The 18,976-nt window shown below is 37.5% G+C and overlaps 2 protein-coding genes across 4 annotated transcripts; one reads left to right on the top strand and one right to left on the bottom strand.

Moving 5' to 3' along the window:
• Positions 1-1,703: 1,703 nt before the first annotated feature.
• On the top strand, positions 1,704-5,172 carry LOC116265341 (mediator of RNA polymerase II transcription subunit 31). 2 transcript variants are annotated; one of them, XM_031645896.2, is made up of 6 exons: positions 1,704-1,920; positions 2,293-2,390; positions 3,026-3,122; positions 3,345-3,423; positions 4,203-4,456; positions 4,615-5,006. In XM_031645896.2, exons 1-6 carry the CDS (start codon positions 1,877-1,879, stop codon positions 4,631-4,633), a joined length of 591 nt encoding a protein of 196 aa, XP_031501756.1. In that variant the 5' UTR covers positions 1,704-1,876; the 3' UTR covers positions 4,634-5,006. The 2 variants fall into 2 exon arrangements, with proteins under 2 accessions (XP_031501756.1, XP_031501757.1); XM_031645897.2 differs by lacking the exon at positions 4,615-5,006 and adding an exon at positions 5,028-5,172 and having other exon boundaries at positions 1,705-1,920.
• A 2,151-nt stretch (positions 5,173-7,323) lies between these two features.
• On the bottom strand, positions 7,324-18,666 carry LOC116266115 (transcription factor GTE6-like). 2 transcript variants are annotated; one of them, XM_031647212.2, is made up of 9 exons: positions 18,428-18,666; positions 17,214-17,399; positions 14,817-15,023; positions 13,733-13,810; positions 9,765-9,989; positions 9,446-9,544; positions 8,476-8,534; positions 8,159-8,309; positions 7,324-7,906 (listed from the first exon to the last, which is right to left on the bottom strand). In XM_031647212.2, the coding sequence occupies exons 2-9, from the start codon at positions 17,364-17,366 to the stop codon at positions 7,742-7,744; spliced, it is 1,137 nt and encodes a 378-aa protein (XP_031503072.1). In that variant the 5' UTR covers positions 17,367-17,399; positions 18,428-18,666; the 3' UTR covers positions 7,324-7,741. The 2 variants fall into 2 exon arrangements, with proteins under 2 accessions (XP_031503072.1, XP_031503071.1); XM_031647211.2 differs by having other exon boundaries at positions 17,214-17,395; positions 18,428-18,665.
• Between the last annotated feature and the right edge of the window lie 310 nt (positions 18,667-18,976).

Below are 18,976 nucleotides of genomic sequence, written 5' to 3'. Positions count from 1 at the left end.
AAAAAAATCTGTTAATTAATGTTAGATGGCTAAATTATCATATCCATTTTGGCATTTGGTCTTTACAAAATGGAATGCTAAGAGAAAAAGTGGCTAATTCATGCTAAATAAGAAAAAATATCGTATCTCCTTTTTCTACTCAATTTTCTCTCATCTTAAGAAAATCAACTATCAAAATGATTCCTTATAGGTCAGGGTACCTACTCTCTCTCTCTGTATATATATATATATATATATATATATATATATATATATATATATATATATATATATATATATATATATATATATATATATATATGTTCGATGATGGAGTTGGTAAAGTTTGATTGTTATTTGTCCATTAGCAGTTGGAAGGAGAAAACCACCTGATTCTTCTTACTCCCTTGGCCACAAGACGTAGCCTCCATGACGTTGGCATCGTTGCCAGATCGTCATCTTCCTTCGCCTCCTCCTTCGGCCTAAATCCTAATTCATTCACTTGGATATCGTGGGGTCCTGTGTACATTCTACCAAATCCGGTTAAATCCAATAATCGTGTACTCAGATTCAATTCAGGTTTGAATTTGCATTCGTCAAACGCCATGCCATATCCAAATTTGAATGTTAAAAACAACAGCTGAATCTAATTAATCCATATGTATCTGACTTGAAATGGCTGTACCCATGATCCGAATTGAAATCCCACATAGATTTTGTCTGATGGCAAGGTTTTATCGGTCAAGATATTTGAATTTGGATGTCTGTTTTGGATTACGAATCTAAGATCTAAAACATCATATTTGCTGGTGCATGCGCCCCACGGTTGAATACACTGACATTTTTTGTATATTGTATCTATTTCCAACTTGTGATCAATCAAGGTACTTATCGAAACTAAGAAAAAAAAGTACTCAGATGTCATTTTTGGGGTTTTTTCAAAAGAGTAGGATTTACGTTTGCTTTTAATAGTTGAGTTGATAAAATCTCATAATGAATCAAATTATTATCTTTTTATTACTTTGTAAATGATATCAACGGATTAAAGCTACATTAAAGAGTAATTTTTCATAAAAAAAATCTGCATGCAAATGTGCTTATCATGTTTAAAAGCTATATTATATGTATTTTCCTTAGCAGTCGGCTTTACCATGTCATTTTGAAGGTTCAATATGAACTTTTGATCATATGCTAGTGAAAATAGATATCATATTTTATGAATATTATAAATTTTACGGTTTAGATTCTGTAGCTTACACTTCAACGCCTTGAGGCTTACTACTCCCTTAATATCATCACATTAGCAACATTGCACCGTAAAATGAAAAAATATATAATTTTATAACTCATCAATGAACATATAGAAGACAATTTTTAAAACGTGACATAAAAGTTGTAATTTTTCTGTTGGGTGGTTTCTGTTTAATTTGATAATCTTTTTGACCTCCAGAAGCTGAGATCAGTACTCATAAGTGCCTCAAATTTACACGGCGCTCATAATCTATTAATCTAATCTAGTAATTTTAATGACCATATTAAGCTTAATTGCCAAACTATGTACTAGAAATATTATAAATAAGATTTGTTAGTAAAAGTAGCGTTTGATTTCTTTTAGGATGCGCTTGAGGGATTTTTTGAATAATATTTACGCCGTTAGTCATTAATATTGTTACGTTTTTATTTTCGCGTAGGGTCGCCTTTCAAATAAGCAAGAACGATATAAATGTATGTTGAGAGAGTCTCTCTCCATCTGCCACTTTTCCCGCGTCGGAGGACTACTCAAGGGCTAGGGTTGGAGTCTGGTAGCTGAACCAAGTCGAAGAGCATCACCGAAAACATTTTCCTTTTCTATGATTTTTTTTTCTTCTACATTTGTAGAGCTTGACTGAGGGTTTCTATGGATTCCAATAAAGATGGTGGTGCCAATCCCGCGGAACCCTCGTAAGTTTCATTTTTCCAATTTGCTTTGTTGTTGCCGTGAGGTTGCTGTTTTTCCGTGCTTGGATCATTGATTTTTCGCCTTTTTCCCCCTCATTGAAACTTTCCTGAGGTTTCTCAGATTTGGGTTCTTATCAGACCCTGTATCGCTTGTCTGATTTGTTATGTTCCCGATGCATGATCAAGTGACAAGATTGACGGGAGCACATGATTCCGATCGTTGAGGAATGACTGGTTAAACATTGTGGATCATGTGCGACTCCCCTTGGGGTTTATGCTGTTATAATGAGATTCGAACTTCCGTTGTTTTTTTCTGACGTGGTGGGAATTGTGCTTCTTTCTCCTCGTACTTTAATTTTGCTTGTTTCTTGCCAGGCCGAAGAACCCATATAAGGATCCTGATGATGGGCGTCAACGTTTCCTTCTCGAGCTTGAATTTGTTCAATGCCTGGCTAATCCAACCTACATCCACTGTAAGCTTTTCCACAAAACAAGAACGGTACTTTTGCTCCTGAGGTGAGGTGGCTAGAGATAATGTGCTTGGAATCTCATCATTCCTTTAAAGGAATTTAGACGGTTGACGGCTTTTCTGTTCGATGCTTGTTTAGTTCAACCGAAGGAAAATCAATAAAGTGGTGAAAAGTCAATACTGTGAAACATATGAGTGAGGAAATCCATCAACTTTATATGCATCATATTTCGTCATTATATGTCAAAGCTGATGCTCTCCACATTTTGTCTTGAATGTTGGGTTTATTCATGGATGGTTGAGTTGAATTGCAAGAGTTCAACTTATGAGTGTCTGATAAGGTCTGCGCGTATTCTCTGTCTCAACCCTCAAACGCCTGCCTATTAGGAATACTAGGTAAATTGCGTGCTAAAGTGAAGCAAAATGGGACAGGTAACGCCGTAATGCTTGTCCTATGATAGCTTGCCGTGCTCATTGCTGTTCACCTACTAGATACATTCTCAAAAGTTTGAAAACGTAGATTTATGCATGCCAAAAATTCGAGATCCATTTTGGTTTCTGCCACCAAACAAGGATCTGATGCCATTCCAGAAAAGTTCTAAGTTCTAACCTAACAAGTCTTCAATACTACTGGTGCAGATTTAGCTCAGAACCGCTACCTTGATGATGAAGCTTTTATTGGTTACCTCAAGTACCTCCAGTACTGGCAGCGGCCTGAGTATGTTAAATTTATTATGTAAGTTGATTAAAATCTATCAAGATCTGAGACTTTCTTTTTCTTTTAAGATGAGTTTGCATCAGCTTGATGGCTGCATTAAGGCTTCGTTTATATTTGTATGCCTCTTGCTTTTGTTGTCTGTAACAGTCTTTTTTTTTTGTGGTAAAAAAATATAGTTTCATCTTTCAATTCGTTCAATTATTTCAGCTCCTGTACGCTAAATCTTTCTTCTCTTTGCAGGTATCCTCATTGTTTGTTTTTCCTCGAGCTTCTGCAGAATGCAAACTTCCGTACTGCAATGGCCCATCCAGGCAACAAAGTTATTGCTCTTAACTACTAGTTCACTTGAATCTGTAAAGTGTTAACCCCAGTAAGAGTGTGAATTTTATGAGTTGATCTCAATATTCTGTCATCCTTAATTTGTTTAGCCTGTTAAGAAATGCAGACCAAGTATTTTTGTTCTTTACATACAAATAAGTGATTATTTAATTCATAAAAAGTTCTTGAAATTCAGTAAGGTTGTAATGGAGGAAAGTTCACATTATATGTGTGTGTGTGTGTGCACTATTAGAACGGAAATACATTGTTAGCAAGGTCTATGTATGCTTTAAGAACCGATGTCTTACATGTCTACATCCTGGGCACAAATTGTTTCCAAAGTAGAGTTATTCTTCATTGATAGCATGAAGAATAAGGAACAGTCCTGACAGTCCACTTAAGTTTTATTTGTTCTTGCTTGGTCTGGAATTCCTTCAGTTCAGAGAAATCTAATGCCAAAAGCCATTTTTCCAACCTCAGATCTCATGCATATGGAGATATGTATCCATTCTGCAATTGCTTTGACCAATATCTCATCATATATTGCAAGTATTTATCTGCAGTGATAGTGTCCTCTTTCCTGTCAAGTTATGTTTTTCTAGCCTATCTAGATTTTGTTGGCTCTGCAGTCACTGATAAAAGAACAAGGTTTGTTTTGTCATATGCAACATATCATCATTAATGACTTGGATTCCTCTTGTTTAGTAATGCCTTCTGTCTTTAGTTAGCCTGTCTTATTCCATGTTCAATTCTGACAAATAAGCTTTTTGAGCTTCACAGGAATTGGCTCATCGGCAGCAGTTTTATTTATGGAAGAACTACAGAAACAATCGGTTGAAACACATATTACCTCGGTCTCTTCCCGAACCTGCTGCCCCACCGCCTGCACCAGCCCTACCTCCAGCACCTGCTCCGGTGCCTGCTTCTGCTGTAGTACCATCTGCACTTTCACCCATGCAGATGACTGCTGCTTCTGGACCAACTCTGATGAAGGTAGACATGAGAAACGCTGGAGCAGACAGAAGAAAAAGAAAGTAGGTTTACTCCATCTCCTTGTATTATATGTTTTAGTCTTCTTGAAGAATCAGATAGCTAAAACTTACACGTTGCTGGCTGCCTTTACTCTTGGCTCCAGTATGTGGACTCACCTTGTAACAATGGAGTTTAGGCCCTTAACGCACTGTAATTCCAGGTTTGCTTCACCTGACTGACTACCTGCTGCCAGCAAGTCCAAACTTCCTCATTGGCTTAAACATTTACTCCCACGCTACTATGAGAATGAATTCAGTAAGATGCACTTAACAAGGAACATATGTCATCTCGTCAAATGCATGTGGAAAAGAATGGGGAATTAAGCCCTGAGTTATGTGACTTAACCTGATCTTAAACATCAGGTCTTTGTTCAGAATAGAAGATTTATGTAATATTATTGTCAATGATGACCATAAAGGTCCTTTTTTTGTCTGTCTGAACTGCCAACTGTGTCTTACATGCGGGCTTGTGCCCTCTGCCTTTTTTCATAAAATGGTTTGTACTGTCTTCTACTAGACGTGTATACAATGTACCCTAAAGGCTAAAGTTTTCTACTGGATTTTGCATGTGCAGGAAAGATGGTTGATGAGGAACTCAAAGCTCTTTGGCTGTTGCATGGTTTTCTGTGGTCATGTTGGAAATTCATACATAGAGAAATGTACTATAAAATGTATTTTTCCCATTATGTTTACATAAAAATGGCTTTCCGGTGATGCTAGATGCAGGGCCGTCTAGACAGGTTTTTGTTGAGTTTACACCTACAGGAAGGACGTTCAAAGCGGAAGTTGGTTTCTATTAGATTTACATCTGCAGGAAAGATGTCCAAAGTTGAATTTATATACTTGCTACACATATGCACAACCCCTTTCCGCGCTCATCTTTATTCCCATGGCTTACAACAAGGGTTAAGTTCAGGCTTGTCATTTCAGACCTAAACCTGGCGGCCTCATGGGTCATCGCGGATTTAATTTGTTTCACCAGCAAATTCGGGCTTGGCTTGAAAGTAAGTAGGTTTGTTTGTTCTGTCTGCGGTAACACAAATTCGAAAGCGACGTGTACCATTTTTTTTCTTTTGGCTGTTCTGAAAGATTAGCTAGGTAACTCCCGCCTGATTATACCAACCGAAACGCGCCATTAGTAGTAAGTTCTTGACTATACCTTCATATGTCCAACCCTTAGCCAACTATATTGATTATAGAGCGCTTGTTAAATCATGCTTAAAAAATGCATATAACTTACTAGTGTCATTGGGCCTCTCTCTCTCCCCTTTCCCCTCTCTCTCCCTTTCAGCTGGCCTTTCCTTCCCGCTTCTCTTCAACACTCACTGCCAATGTTACAAAATAAAGGCGACTCAAGGCGTTCGCCTTGAGGCAGGTGTTTGAGGCGCACGGCGCCTCATATGGTAGAGGCGTACGCCTCAAGCTGTGGCACGTTCAGTGCTTGAGGCGTATGCCTCAAGGACAGTTTATTTTTAACTAGGTCGTTCACTTCAGCTTGGTGTCTAATCGATTTGGTGGCCGTATCAGCTTGATTAGCGCCATAGAAATCTGCACACATCGGCAGCCCGAAGACGTCGGAAAACTGTTCTGAACAAGCACTGTTCAGAGTCTTCAAACCCATTTTCTGCAGTTTACGCCTGAAAACAGGCATTGCGGGCCCGATTCCCCTTGGGATCGTGGTGGATTTTTAATAAATATTGGGTTTTTGCTGCCTCTAGCTGGTTGTAACATGTTCATGATTAGTCAAGTTAGAGTATAGAGAGAAACACGAACGATTTCTGCTGATTTGATCTAATCTCTCGTCCGGTGCAAACTTTTGAAAATGGCAGTGATTTTGAAAATGGCAGTGAGATGAAGTAGAAAACGGGCTGGAATCCAGCCGATTTCTGCCGAAGAAACATAACAATGCCTCTTTAATAGCCGGCAGAAGTTGATCTTTTCCATAGGTTCTCAATTGATTTTTTTTTGTGTTTTTGGGTTCACAAGGAGCCTCGTAACCGCAGTCGCCTCCTCTCCCAAGCATTCTGGGTGGCCAACGACGAAGGTGATGGCGCGTCCCCTTCGGTGGTGGCAGTGCATTCTCGTTATATATACAGTGTGTGTCCGTCGGCGAAATCCACCGCAGACTAGATCTTTGTTCAAAGTTTAAATCATTGCATCGAACACCGTCATTAAACACACTGTTTGTTCCAATTACGGGATTGAAGGTTTTTTTTTAAGTTAGAAAAAAAATCAAGAATATATATATATATATATATGGATTTGTGTACTTGTTACTTTTTTTAATTTTTCTACATATATGTATTTCAATCTGCTTATATTAATGTTCAGCAATACATGTTATTTACTTATTCTCTTAGTTGATATTATCATCTGAATTTTGTTTTACTTAATTTTGGTTATTTATTTTCAATAATAATTTTATGACATTTATCTATTTAGAACAGGTGCTATGAGCCAATTACGCAAGTAGTCTTTGTACTATGTATGTTATGGCATTGTTTTTCCATATATTATGTATTATTATTTATTGAGATACTTAAATTGTAGTCATTTTTTCAGTTTTGTTGTTATTCTTATAAATATTATATAATTCATAAATTTGTCCGTGAAGCTTACGCTTCAATTAACGTCTCGCCTCGCCTCGCCTCGCCTCGCCTCATAAGAGGCTCAACACCTCACCTCGCTTTCTCGCCTTTTACAACATTGCTCACACTGCCCCTTTCACATGTATGCAAATCCCCAATCCCCAACACCTGCAGTTTTTTTTTTCTACTGCCCATGCCTCGTGATTCTTTCAGAATATTGCTCCATAGTCAAGGTTAAATGAAAATAAAAAATAGCTAGAAATTCAAATGGACGACGAGATGGGAGAAGAGAAAGCAGAAACATGAATTTTCCTTTGCCAACTTTTTTTTGTTCACTGTCAAAAGGTAACAACTCCCAACAGCTATAACGAAGCTGTAAAAAGAAATACAAGGAGACTGGAGGAGACCGGACCCCGCGGAAAAGGGGGAAGGGAGGTGAAGGGAGAGCAGTGGGAGAGGGAAACAGGAAGGGCCAGCGGGAGGGAAAGGGGAGAGAGGAGCGCTTCGTGGGTGGGGTTCTCACCGAAATTGGCTGCTTTTGCCGGCAACTCATTATCCTCGTATTTATCACGTCCGCAGCTTGTACCGAATAATATTATCTTGCAGCTTCTACTTTGGCTTAGTGGTTTCTGCTCTTTCCTGTACTCTCTGTCATCTAAATTGTACCAACTGCAATCTGATTTCAGACATTAGAAAGCTGTTATGATGTTATCTTCTTGCTTCGTTTTTTTGCATTCTTGTTGACGGCATCATTCACCTCTCTTTTGCGCTTGGGGTTCGCATTGTCCTTGTTCACAGAGCCTCTTGCTTGAACATCCAATGCTTCTTTCACAAAAAATTTCAGCCGCCACAATGTGGATGGACTCTACAAGCAGCAAAACAAACACAAGTTACGAAGCCTGGGTTGACGATTTGGGTACTATCCCAGTTCGGAAAAGTGGCTCACAAGCACAGATATTGTATTGTGCTCCACAATTCAATATCCTGCTTATCCCGCTTTTATCATGGAAAGGATGTCTATCATCCTTCAAGATGATGATCAGAAATATGAAACTAGGAAAGTTTAAAATTCGTTAGAAGTGGGGTAATTCAAAAAGTAAATAAATGGCAGCCTAACCTGAGCATCTATATCCAGGTCCACTTCTTCAGCTGTAGACAGGAAGCTTGGATTTTTCTGAGCAATAATTTCTAGCGCCTTCGTAAGATCTTCAGGAGATAACCGGATGAAGTTTGCACCGAGTTGTCTCTTCTCTTCTGTCGACATCACTCTGTAGACTAGTCAAAGTTCATAATGAGATGAATGTCCATGAAAATTTTAATAGTATGAGCATATGATTAATCTTTTGCATCAAGCAACATCAAACCCACATGGGGTTTACATCGATAATACAGGCATATTTCATTATAGCTGGAGAAAATGTTGGAGAAGCAAACCTGCAGTTAAGCACCACCCTTTCCCTAAGATCATCCAGATGCAAATTGAGCTCATCCAGCTGACAATGCACAATTGATAGGTTAGCAAATGACAAACCCTTTGGGTGGTCCATGGAAAATCAAAATTGATATTTTCAGACATGAAACTTATCTCACCACTCATACCAAGATTGTTTAGTCAGACAATCCACAAAATCAAACCACAAGTTTTTCCAATCAACCAGGCTGTATGTTGGACGAATAAAAGTTTATTTCTCATTTTCAAAATTTCCTTTTTGACATTTAAAAAATCATATGATAAATTGGGGAGAAGGTCAAGATATCCATAACTTCAAAAAATAGAAAAAAGTACGGAAATTATAAAGGATTCCATCAGATAGATATCTAACACAGTTCTTCATTTTCATTGATTTGCAAAGATATTTTGGGAGGATATATGGTACACACTAAGTTACAAATTAACCTTAATGTTTGCCAACTCTAGTAAAATATCGCCTAGAACAACTTGGACCATCACATCCCACCATGAAGCTGCAAGAAATTGCTTCCTTCAATCAAACTATGGTAATTTGGGCACTTAATGCATTCTTGCACTCCATTTGAACAGGTTTTTTTTTTTTTTTTTTTTGGCAGAAAACCATGAAAAAATACATGCCCATCAGATCCAATGCCAAATCTATTGCATTTGCAAATTTTCATCAATGTCAGGAATCCCGGGTAAATACACTGCCTTTTACTATTTTGCTATGCCCATGGCATTTTATCAAAAGTTCAAACTCAAACAATTAAAATACAGCAACTTTTGGAATATATCAGACCATTTACCATTTTACCTTTTGGGCTTTTGACTTGCAATTTTGTGCAAGATATCAAAGGTGTGACACAGGATACATGTTCGTTGGCATATCCACAACTTCATGCTTCAATATTTACAGAAGTATTCCAGTAAGTTTGTCAAAAATATACGCACCTCATTGTTTAGATCTGCCGCCAACTTTGCAACAGTTGCTTCCTCAGCAGCCTGCAAGTTCATCTTGGCCTCTTCTTCCTCTTTCTTTCTTCTTCTTTCCTGGAAATTTGTGAATAACAGAACAAGACCAGCAACGGTAGATGCAGTCACCAAGATACTCACATGTTTGGATTTAAACAAAATGCAGGGATGACAACCTCAGGTAAATACCGTGCATGCAAGCCAACAGGGAAGAAAAGTGTTTGCATAAAGTTTCAGGGACGTACTTCAAATTCAAGGCAATTGGGAAAATTTAGAGTGATACCAAGTACAAATTTACCTCTTCAATAACCTTGGGCAATAACTGCAGCCACTTCTCCTCAAATTTTCCTAGTAAGGTCTTTGCCATTACATGCACATCATCTGTCTCTACATTATACTTCATCGCGTTGTTGAAAACCAATCTCACATCAGCATATATATCACGGACATTCTTATAGCCAGAACTGTCCTTTGCTTCCATGAGATTTTTAATTGTACTGAAATCCATTGGTTTTTCAATTACCTAATGAAATACCAAATTAACTATCAGTAATTCTTTTGAGTAAAACAGAAGAATATAAACAAGAAATAGAGCAGCATTCTCAGAGAGTTTTGTTACAGATTGGAATGCTTACACAAAAAAGCACAATATATGCAGGTGTAATAATGTTCCTTCATGTACAAAAGTTTTTCTTATCTCTTAGTTTCCCATATCAGCGATAATTAAAGATGACCTTCCGTCTTCCACAACGCATACTTTCCCTTAGGGCTCATTTCATTGACCGGACAGCCTCTACTTCATTTAAAGATCAAGTAAAGAAAGTCAGTGGAGGAGAGCTCCAACTTTCGTGATTCAGTTTTCAAGTGTAAGTAACCTTGATAAGAGTACATCTAGGGAGCACCATTTGGGTAAATAAAAATGTGCTTACTGAAAAAAAACTTCAAAAAATGTACCTAGTTACAAAAGACTGAGTCTAAAGCATATATTACTTAACCAAAAACTTGATCAACTTCAATATCAATTGGACAAACAATTATTTGCAGATCCACTAGATCAATGTTCTCTTTAATGTCCTGTAAAAAAGCAAGTGGCTGGAAAAAATAGTGGTGGTTACCACAAAAGCCAATAAGAAAAGTCTGCACAGATACTGGGCCCAATCACGTATCCATCCATGTTATTTGGTGTTCTTTGGCCATTTGGACAGAATTACATTTGAGAAAATGCCTGTAAATTAGTCAGGACAGTCTCTATGATGCAAAGAATATAAATAGGATTTTGCCCACCTTGTCATGATATATGATAACCACGTCCCAGAAACAGAAGAGGAAAGAGGCATTGATTCTACATATTTTGAGAGGATATCCACCTCGGAAGCTCGAACTATTTAGGAAGGCACCCAGATAGGCTGGAGTGGCTCTACCTCAAAATGTATCATACCAAGCATATGAGCTTCTGATTCTCTTAAGAGCATGTTTGACTTCCGAGGAACAGGCCACCCAGCTTTAGCATCACAGATACAGGAAGAACAAATGCAGGCCCAAAAGGTGCAATGTTTGCATCAAGCATGAAGTGTCCATTTCACAGTGTTCTGCCCCTTCATTATTTGCTATATTTTATCATACATGGGATGTGCCATTTGACAGACAACAGACAGCAAAACAAACATCCTCTAAGGCCTAAGCAGTCATGTTGGGACTTGTATCCCTACATTAATGGACTCTCTCTGATGCTTTGAGAGATCATGTGAGGACTCATGGTCCCCATACTCTAGCATCACCACCCTGTTCCTCACTACTTCCTCCTTGTCGTTGGGTTGAGGGTTGACTATAAAACTTTTTGAGTTTTGACATCAAGGTACACCGCTCACACCTTGACTTATTTTCTTCCTAGTTTGAACATCCTCAGAATGATTTGTTGTTCCCATGATTTTAAGTTGCATTGTGTTAGATATATCTTTAGCATGCTTTAATTACTTTCAAGTCATGAATTTTTTGCAAATATGGTTTCATGGGTAGTACTGTATTATCAGCACTCAGCATGCTGGTTCTTTTATTAAGTTAAACCACCCATATCCTCAACATAATCTGTGTTATGATTTGCACCTGATTGTTAAACCTTTGCCAGGATGTATGCAAGCTTTTCAGCCTGCTACCTGCTTGGTAGTGGGATTTAGATAATCCAGCTAGAACAGCGTTTTGACCCAAGACCCATTGGTAGGCAAGAAGCCAGCTATGTACAACCCCGGTATTGAGGGTATGTGCACTCTATGATGTGAACAATATGATTTGCGACAAAAAAAATATAAAATTTATTTGACAACAGTAACATGGTTCGCAGTCGTATCTTTTTTGGTTCCATGGATTCCATATAGAAAGGTATACTTAGTTGTCAATGTGATTGAACATTAAATGTGGGGCCACAACTCGCACATCCTAGGGATTGAAACCTGCCGATACCAACTCTAATGAACTGGCCAAAACTACCCCACAGTATGACAGATCCAAGCCCAACTTTGTATCCAGCTCCAATTTGCACCTTAATAAATCTATATACAGGACAATTGCTAGTACAGAATATGCTCCTGAATATCTTTTGAAGATTTTGACATAGGACTTTCTCAAGTCCTTCCGGCGCACATGAGATGTAACAATGCACTCCCTTTAGAGTATGTTTGATTCCCAACCCAGGAATGCCAAGAACGGGATTCCAAGATGCCACCTGCTGCATGCCATAGACGGTACTCCATCCTTAGTTTGAATTATGCAAAAGGTTTTAAGATAGGGGCATCTGTTCCTTGGTGTTCTGCCAAAATGGTGGAACTCCAAATTCACTTTTCAGAATGTGGCACTTAGCAAGGAATATCATGTTCTATTATAGTGTTCTCATGGGGTGTGGACTTCATCATGTGATGCATAGAATACCATGTTCCGTGAATGCAGCATTTTTCTAGAGAACATGTATCTGTAAGAAATCCAGATATAGATTCAAAGCCATATCTTCCACGTCACACAGATAATCTTGCACACAAGAAGAACAAGAATAGATATAAATCTATATCTTCAAGATCATCAATAATGTCATTCAACTCAGGAAATCAGCTCTCAAAAGACTTACAAAAAGGAAGACTAAAAGGCAATATATACAGAAACAAGGAGTTATTGGAGTCTCCAATGGATAGAACTCTAGTCGTTGAATAGTCCAGCAGCTAGGGATTCAGCTGAAACATTCAGCTGAACCGGAAAAACATAAAAAGAAAGGAATAAATTACAACAAAAGAAAAAAGAAATACAAGAAAAGAAAATTAATATATTACAATTAACAGTATCCCCACACGTTGAACCCCATTTTTGAGTATGGAACCTAGCTCTAATATCAATGGTAATAACTTAGTCCAAAACTGACTGCACTGCTGACCTCATCCCGATTTTGGTTTGTCCGAGAATACTAAGACAAATCAATTGTATGGTCCACAGTTAGATGCAAAAATAACGTTTTGGCATAAGAGTATTCACAAGATACATGGAATGTTACAACAATCACTTATTACTCCTCTTAACTCACACATTCCTCTTGATGAATACACACTCCTCTTAACGAATACACTTTGTTGCTGTTGAACCTCAAGTTCGATATTGAACTTGGCTTTGCTGCCAACTAAAACTGCTTCCCCCAAAATTGACCCAAACCCAATATGGTGAATCCAATCTGTGTCAAGGTTCGCTTTGGTATGCACTTGAAAATGCTTACAAAATAAAACTGGGAACTAGGTTTAGCCTCATCAACATTTCTCAAAATCTTCAATTTAGGGTTATTCACAAGTCCTTCTACACACATGGGGTGTGAAAATCTACTCCTCTTAAGGAACATGCATACTCACTTGCTAGACCCCATGTCTAAGTGCTGAACCTGCCTAGCTTTAATACCAACTACAACCTAAAATTTATTGTCTAATGAGACAGATCTCAACCCATCCTTTAACTGACATCAGCTCTTACCAAAAAGGGCTACAAAAAGACGAGAATTGGTAGTATAGCATACAAATACATAAACCTCTCAAGGTTTTTAAAAGCCTTAGATATATGACTACTCTCAACTCTTCATATACATAGTGTGTTACTACTAGAGTACTAGTACGGATTGATATATGCTTATCAGCCAAATCATTATCTTAAAGCAGCATTCTGATAAGCACCACCTCTAGGAGTCAAAATGCAATGAAAATGAATAGAAGTACGAAGCAGATTATCCACAAAAAGCAAAGTTACCTTATAGTAATCATGTAGGCCAAGGCCCTCAACATCCACGGGCTCCATGAAAGGCCAGGCCCACTTGTGTTGCATAATCTGACAAGACAAAAAAGAAATATATTTTGCTTAAAGTATTAATACACCTCCAAATACAAATGAAGCTTATACATAAGTAAATCTAGTGAACCACCACTTGAGTGCATTAAAGTTCAGGCCCACAAAAGAAGTTAAATCACATGTTATTTTGATTGGCTGCTGCAGCTGTGCTAACACAATTGGCCACAGATGTGTCTACGAACATGGCCAAAGAAGTGCCATATTCAGTCAAAGCTCAAACTGTCAAAGTACATATACCTATTCTGGTCCAAATTTAGACCCAATCAACATTAGCCAAGTTTACCAGAAAGTGAAAATAATTTTACTCTTTAAGGCCATTTTGGTATGCCTTACTAATCCATAAATGTAATTTTTTTTCCTCCTAGTCATTTAAAGAGTAGTGGTATAAAGATTCTTTCCTAGCACACTTATTTGTTGTTTCACTTTATTGTCATGAAAAGTGTTTGCAATTGTGAAATGTGAACAATGTAATTGTGGTTTTTTTTATTTGATATATTGTAATAACTATTGTAATTTTTTATTGATTAATAATACTAAATGCAATAAAAGAAATTTTGTAATTCATGAGTGTTTCTTGATAACTCTCTCTCTCTCTCTGTGTGTATGTATATATATATATATATATATATATGTAATTGTGGTTTTTTTATTTGATATATTGTAATAACTATTGTAATTTTTTATTGATTAATAATACTAAATGCAATAAAAGAAATTTTGTAATTCATGAGTGTTTCTTGATAACTCTCTCTCTCTCTCTGTGTATGTATATATATATATATATATAGAGACCGTGCGCACAAACATTCTGAAATTACTTCACCCCTATTTCTGCACCCATACCCACACCCATGTGTCAGAAAAGAAGCCAACAGAGATTAAAGGAGGTCATTTAGGCTACATAATGGAACATCAGCAGATCTAGTGGAACAGAACCATTTTTTATGACTACTAATCATCTTTGAGCAATAGAGTAAAATGGTACCTGGCGCAATATTGTACCAAACTGTCGAATGAGTTCTTGCATTCGCTTCTCAGATGCAATCTCTCGTTGAGCTGCTTCTTGTCTTTTCAGGTTTGCAGTCACTTTATCCCTCTCTCTGTCCTTTACAGAGTTGCCTTTGGTGTTATTTGATTTCTTTTTGCTGATAGATGAATAGAACTGAGCCACTTTATTTATTCTCTGTTCTAGCTGCATATCAATAATAATATAGTGAAGTTATTAAACAGCACATTCCAGTTATCCCACTGATTTCTAAGCAATTATCCAGTTTCTACTGCATGCTCTTTAACTCAAAATTTTATATACATATATATATATAACAATCAATAAATTTCTAGTCAGATAGTAATACATGTACCAGCAGTTACGAACTTACTGTAGCACCTCTACGATGTTAAACAAGTGTACCCTCCAGGCTTTAACCTTTTTGTCTAAAAATGATGTTAATCAAGTATGTAAGATGATTCAATTGACATTTTATAGTTTCCTGTTAATCAATGGGGTCAGCAAGGAACATGTTCATTGTTTTTTTTACAACAAGATAGCACATTGCTTATAGTTATTCATGTGCTTATTATATGACAATTTAATAGGTCAAGGTAGGTACAACCACTTATTCTGAATTGATGCCTACTTGTATAAGCACTATAAGAATCACGTAACAATGAAAACAGATTACAAGAGCAGAAAATAAAATTATAGCAACAGGAAGCTTTTGATTGGCTTTAGTATCAGGAAATTCTAAACTAGTATACGGTTACATAGTTCTTTCGAAATAAGATGTGGTTCTTTCCACCTCACAAGTGTCAATGTTTCCAAACATCCATTAATAAAATCTGAAAATATTGATCTCGTGTTTAAGGTAACCATTGATCATACTCAACAATTGATCCTCAAATGTGTTTTGGTAATGGTTTATCTATGAGTAGATATAATAAGATAAGCTATCTTTATGATTTCAGATAAATATATTATGCTAATTAAACTGAAAAAATTGGATTAATAATGTTAATTCATTAGCAGAACCAAACTACTTGGCTGTCCTCCCGCAGGGAGTACAACCCACAAAATATAAGGAAATGATTCTATACGTTTCATTTTTTCAACTCTTGTTTTGCACAATAATTGATCATGCATGGTTCATTGTCTACTGTACAAGTTTCATTTATGTAACATGGGCATGTGTGCAGCTCGGACATCGGCGTGGAGAATTTTCAAAAAGATTGAGTGTGGGGACACGGCCCTCTATGTATATGTGTGCATAATACGTACATAGAGACATACATGTATATATATGTAGATATATAACAAGAATTTAAGCCAAAAACACATATATTCATTATTTATATTCATAAAATATAAATTGCTAAAAAAAGAGTACCAAAATAGACCAAAAAGTATAAAATATGATTTTGCCATGTCTGGCAACCATGTCAAGATGGGTTCACCACTTTCCTAGGAATGTCAACATATTTGCTAGTTGTTCTAGAAACGTATTTTCCAAGTTCTGTTCCCACATAGACGTGAGCACTTACTGGGAAGGACCAAGCAAATGAGCTCATGATCACTTTCATATGAAAAAAGTGGGACCATTATTGAACGAAAAAACTTTAGGGACGACAATGAAATTGGTAGTACTATCATGTATTTGCAACTATGACCTATTGTATGAAAATGCACAGGTCCTGTTTGCTTAAGTAGCTTAGTCAGTCATGAATATAGTGGATCACCACAGTTTTCAGATAACTATTTCTACTAAATCATTTGATTGCTAATTTTCCAGTTTTCCTTCCTGGGATCTAGCAGGTAGTTGTATGCACATGTACGTAAATGATATCCCTTCACCACAGCACATAGATTTCAGATAAAATAGTTATCAAGCTCTAGACTCAAGTCACATAATCAACCAGGCTTGTGTGAAAAAGCTCAAAAAATCAAATCATAAACCACCTATGACCACATTTTTGTACCTTCAAAGGTGTCAAAGCACCTGCAAAGATATGACACAGGAATATAATAGGCTCATTAACATCTAAACCTGCTGCCTCTCTGAGTCAAGTTTTTATTTCCAGAAGATACTTGAAACAGTGGCATTGTTGAACTACACTCACTACATGCCACCTTAAGATTGAAGGCATAGACAATACCCTTTCGCTACACAACTAACATGTCCCACAATCACAATAAGGTCCAAGTCTTGAGAATCTGAGCCTGAAAATAAAGCCAGAACCCAAGACATCATAAAGAACTCGGAATTTAATTGGAGATATCCATAACATGATAAATTCACAATCTTTCATCCAGCTCTAGTAAAGACAAATTAAGAGCAGTATCAAAAACGAAAAGGAGTGAAACATGTTGACGGTAACAACAAATTACCTCATCAACCTTCACAGCCATTTGTTCCACCTGCTGCTTAACCTTCTCGTCTTCACTAGTGATCTGTCGTTCATCATTTGCTTTTTCCATCACTAAGAATTTTTCTTCCGTAGCATTAGCGGCAGAAGCATCAAGCTGAATTGATTTGTCCATGAATGAAGTAAGCCCTTTCTACCCTAAACCTGCCTAACAGAGCCATGTTTTAGGAACAATAAAACTAAGAATCAAATATAGCTGGAAATAAATATATTAACATGTCCACAGTAAATAATCTCCGAATAAACAAACTCATGGTGCATTTGGGTCCCATATTTGAACAGGAAATTTTTGGAGGTTCTATTTCCATACTAAAAATGCTAATCTACAGTAGATTTCACTTTTAGATGGCAACGGCAAAAGTTTGCATTTTACGAGATTTGGTCCTTTGTCAATTTTCACGAGATATGCCCAGGTCTTTGAACTGCACTCAGTGGTTTGATCACCTAACATCACAATGTAACTTTAGAAGGCTTCTCAATTCACAATCACTAAAGTTGTTCGTGCATCTTATTGACGGCAAGAGGGGAGAAGTTACATGCCATCTTAAGATAAAGGTTTTTCTGACACATTATCTTCAAAAGATGCCCATATATGAGACCGTTGTAATTATCTTCTGTACCGTATTTGCAATTTCCATTGCTCACCTGTTTTATTCATTGAGAAATACTTGTTCATTAGTTTTCTCTTCAATTATCTATAAATCTCTTCAATAATAGACGAGTGCAGTCTACAACAAATAAAATCCAACCATCTATAGCAAATAAAGCAAAAAAATTAAGCAATAGACAAGCTTCCAGTTACCAGTTATGTCTTTTTTCTTCTTTGAACTAAAGCAACCCGAGCAATCAAAAACGCTGTTGAAGGAGATGACCAACTTTGCTTGAACAGAATAATCGAATTCGAGACACTTTCACAAACAATTGGTACGCAACATTAATTATACAGAAAATAACAAGCAAACGCCGGCACATACACGCATAGAAAAGGGATTAGGGGCTGCAACCCCTAACTTGCCGGAGAAGGCTTCTTTAGCAGCGACACACACTCAACAAGATAGACAGAGAGAAAGGGAGAGAGATTACAGGGTGCGATCACAACCCTTAACTTGCCGGAAAAGGGTTCTACGGCAACAACAAATGCTCATAGAGACAGAGTGAGACAACCCGCTGCATTACCTCCTCCTATAGAAGGGCGACGCCCTCGGCCCTTCCTTCTCCGGCAGCAATAAACAAAGAGAGAGACAATCCGACAGCAACACAGAGAAAGAGAGATTGCCGAACTGCGTCGACGATCCTTGCGAGCAAGGACGAGATGCGAAATCTGCGTGACGGAGAAGCTTGAGCGAGCGACGCGCGAGATGGAGCCTGTGCTCCGTGGACCGTAGGTCTAGTGTTTTGGGGGAAGAATGGAACACTTTGTTCTGAGCGCCATTTTGTCCCCCGTTTGGCAACGCGAACACGTCTATGAAAGTACTGCTCCCTTTTGACTACATGGCGTTTGGTAACACTGCTGCGTTCTTTGAACGCTTTAATTAAAACATACATCCATGAAACAAAGTGTTCCAAATAGCTCAGCCTTCCTATTACAAACACCCTTTCATAGTCTGACAAACTCGGCCCACTCTCATGCTCGATTTAATTTAGGGGATCTTAACAGCTCTCTTACAAACCTTTTGAAGGTTCATCAAAATTTTTAAATGAAACTAAATTTTACATAGAGTTTTA

The sequence above is a fragment of the Nymphaea colorata genome, chromosome 12 (assembly GCF_008831285.2).
Source record: "Nymphaea colorata isolate Beijing-Zhang1983 chromosome 12, ASM883128v2, whole genome shotgun sequence".
In the NCBI taxonomy this organism is placed as follows: Eukaryota; Viridiplantae; Streptophyta; class Magnoliopsida; order Nymphaeales; family Nymphaeaceae; genus Nymphaea; species Nymphaea colorata.
This window is presented reverse-complemented; position numbering and strand designations above follow the sequence as displayed.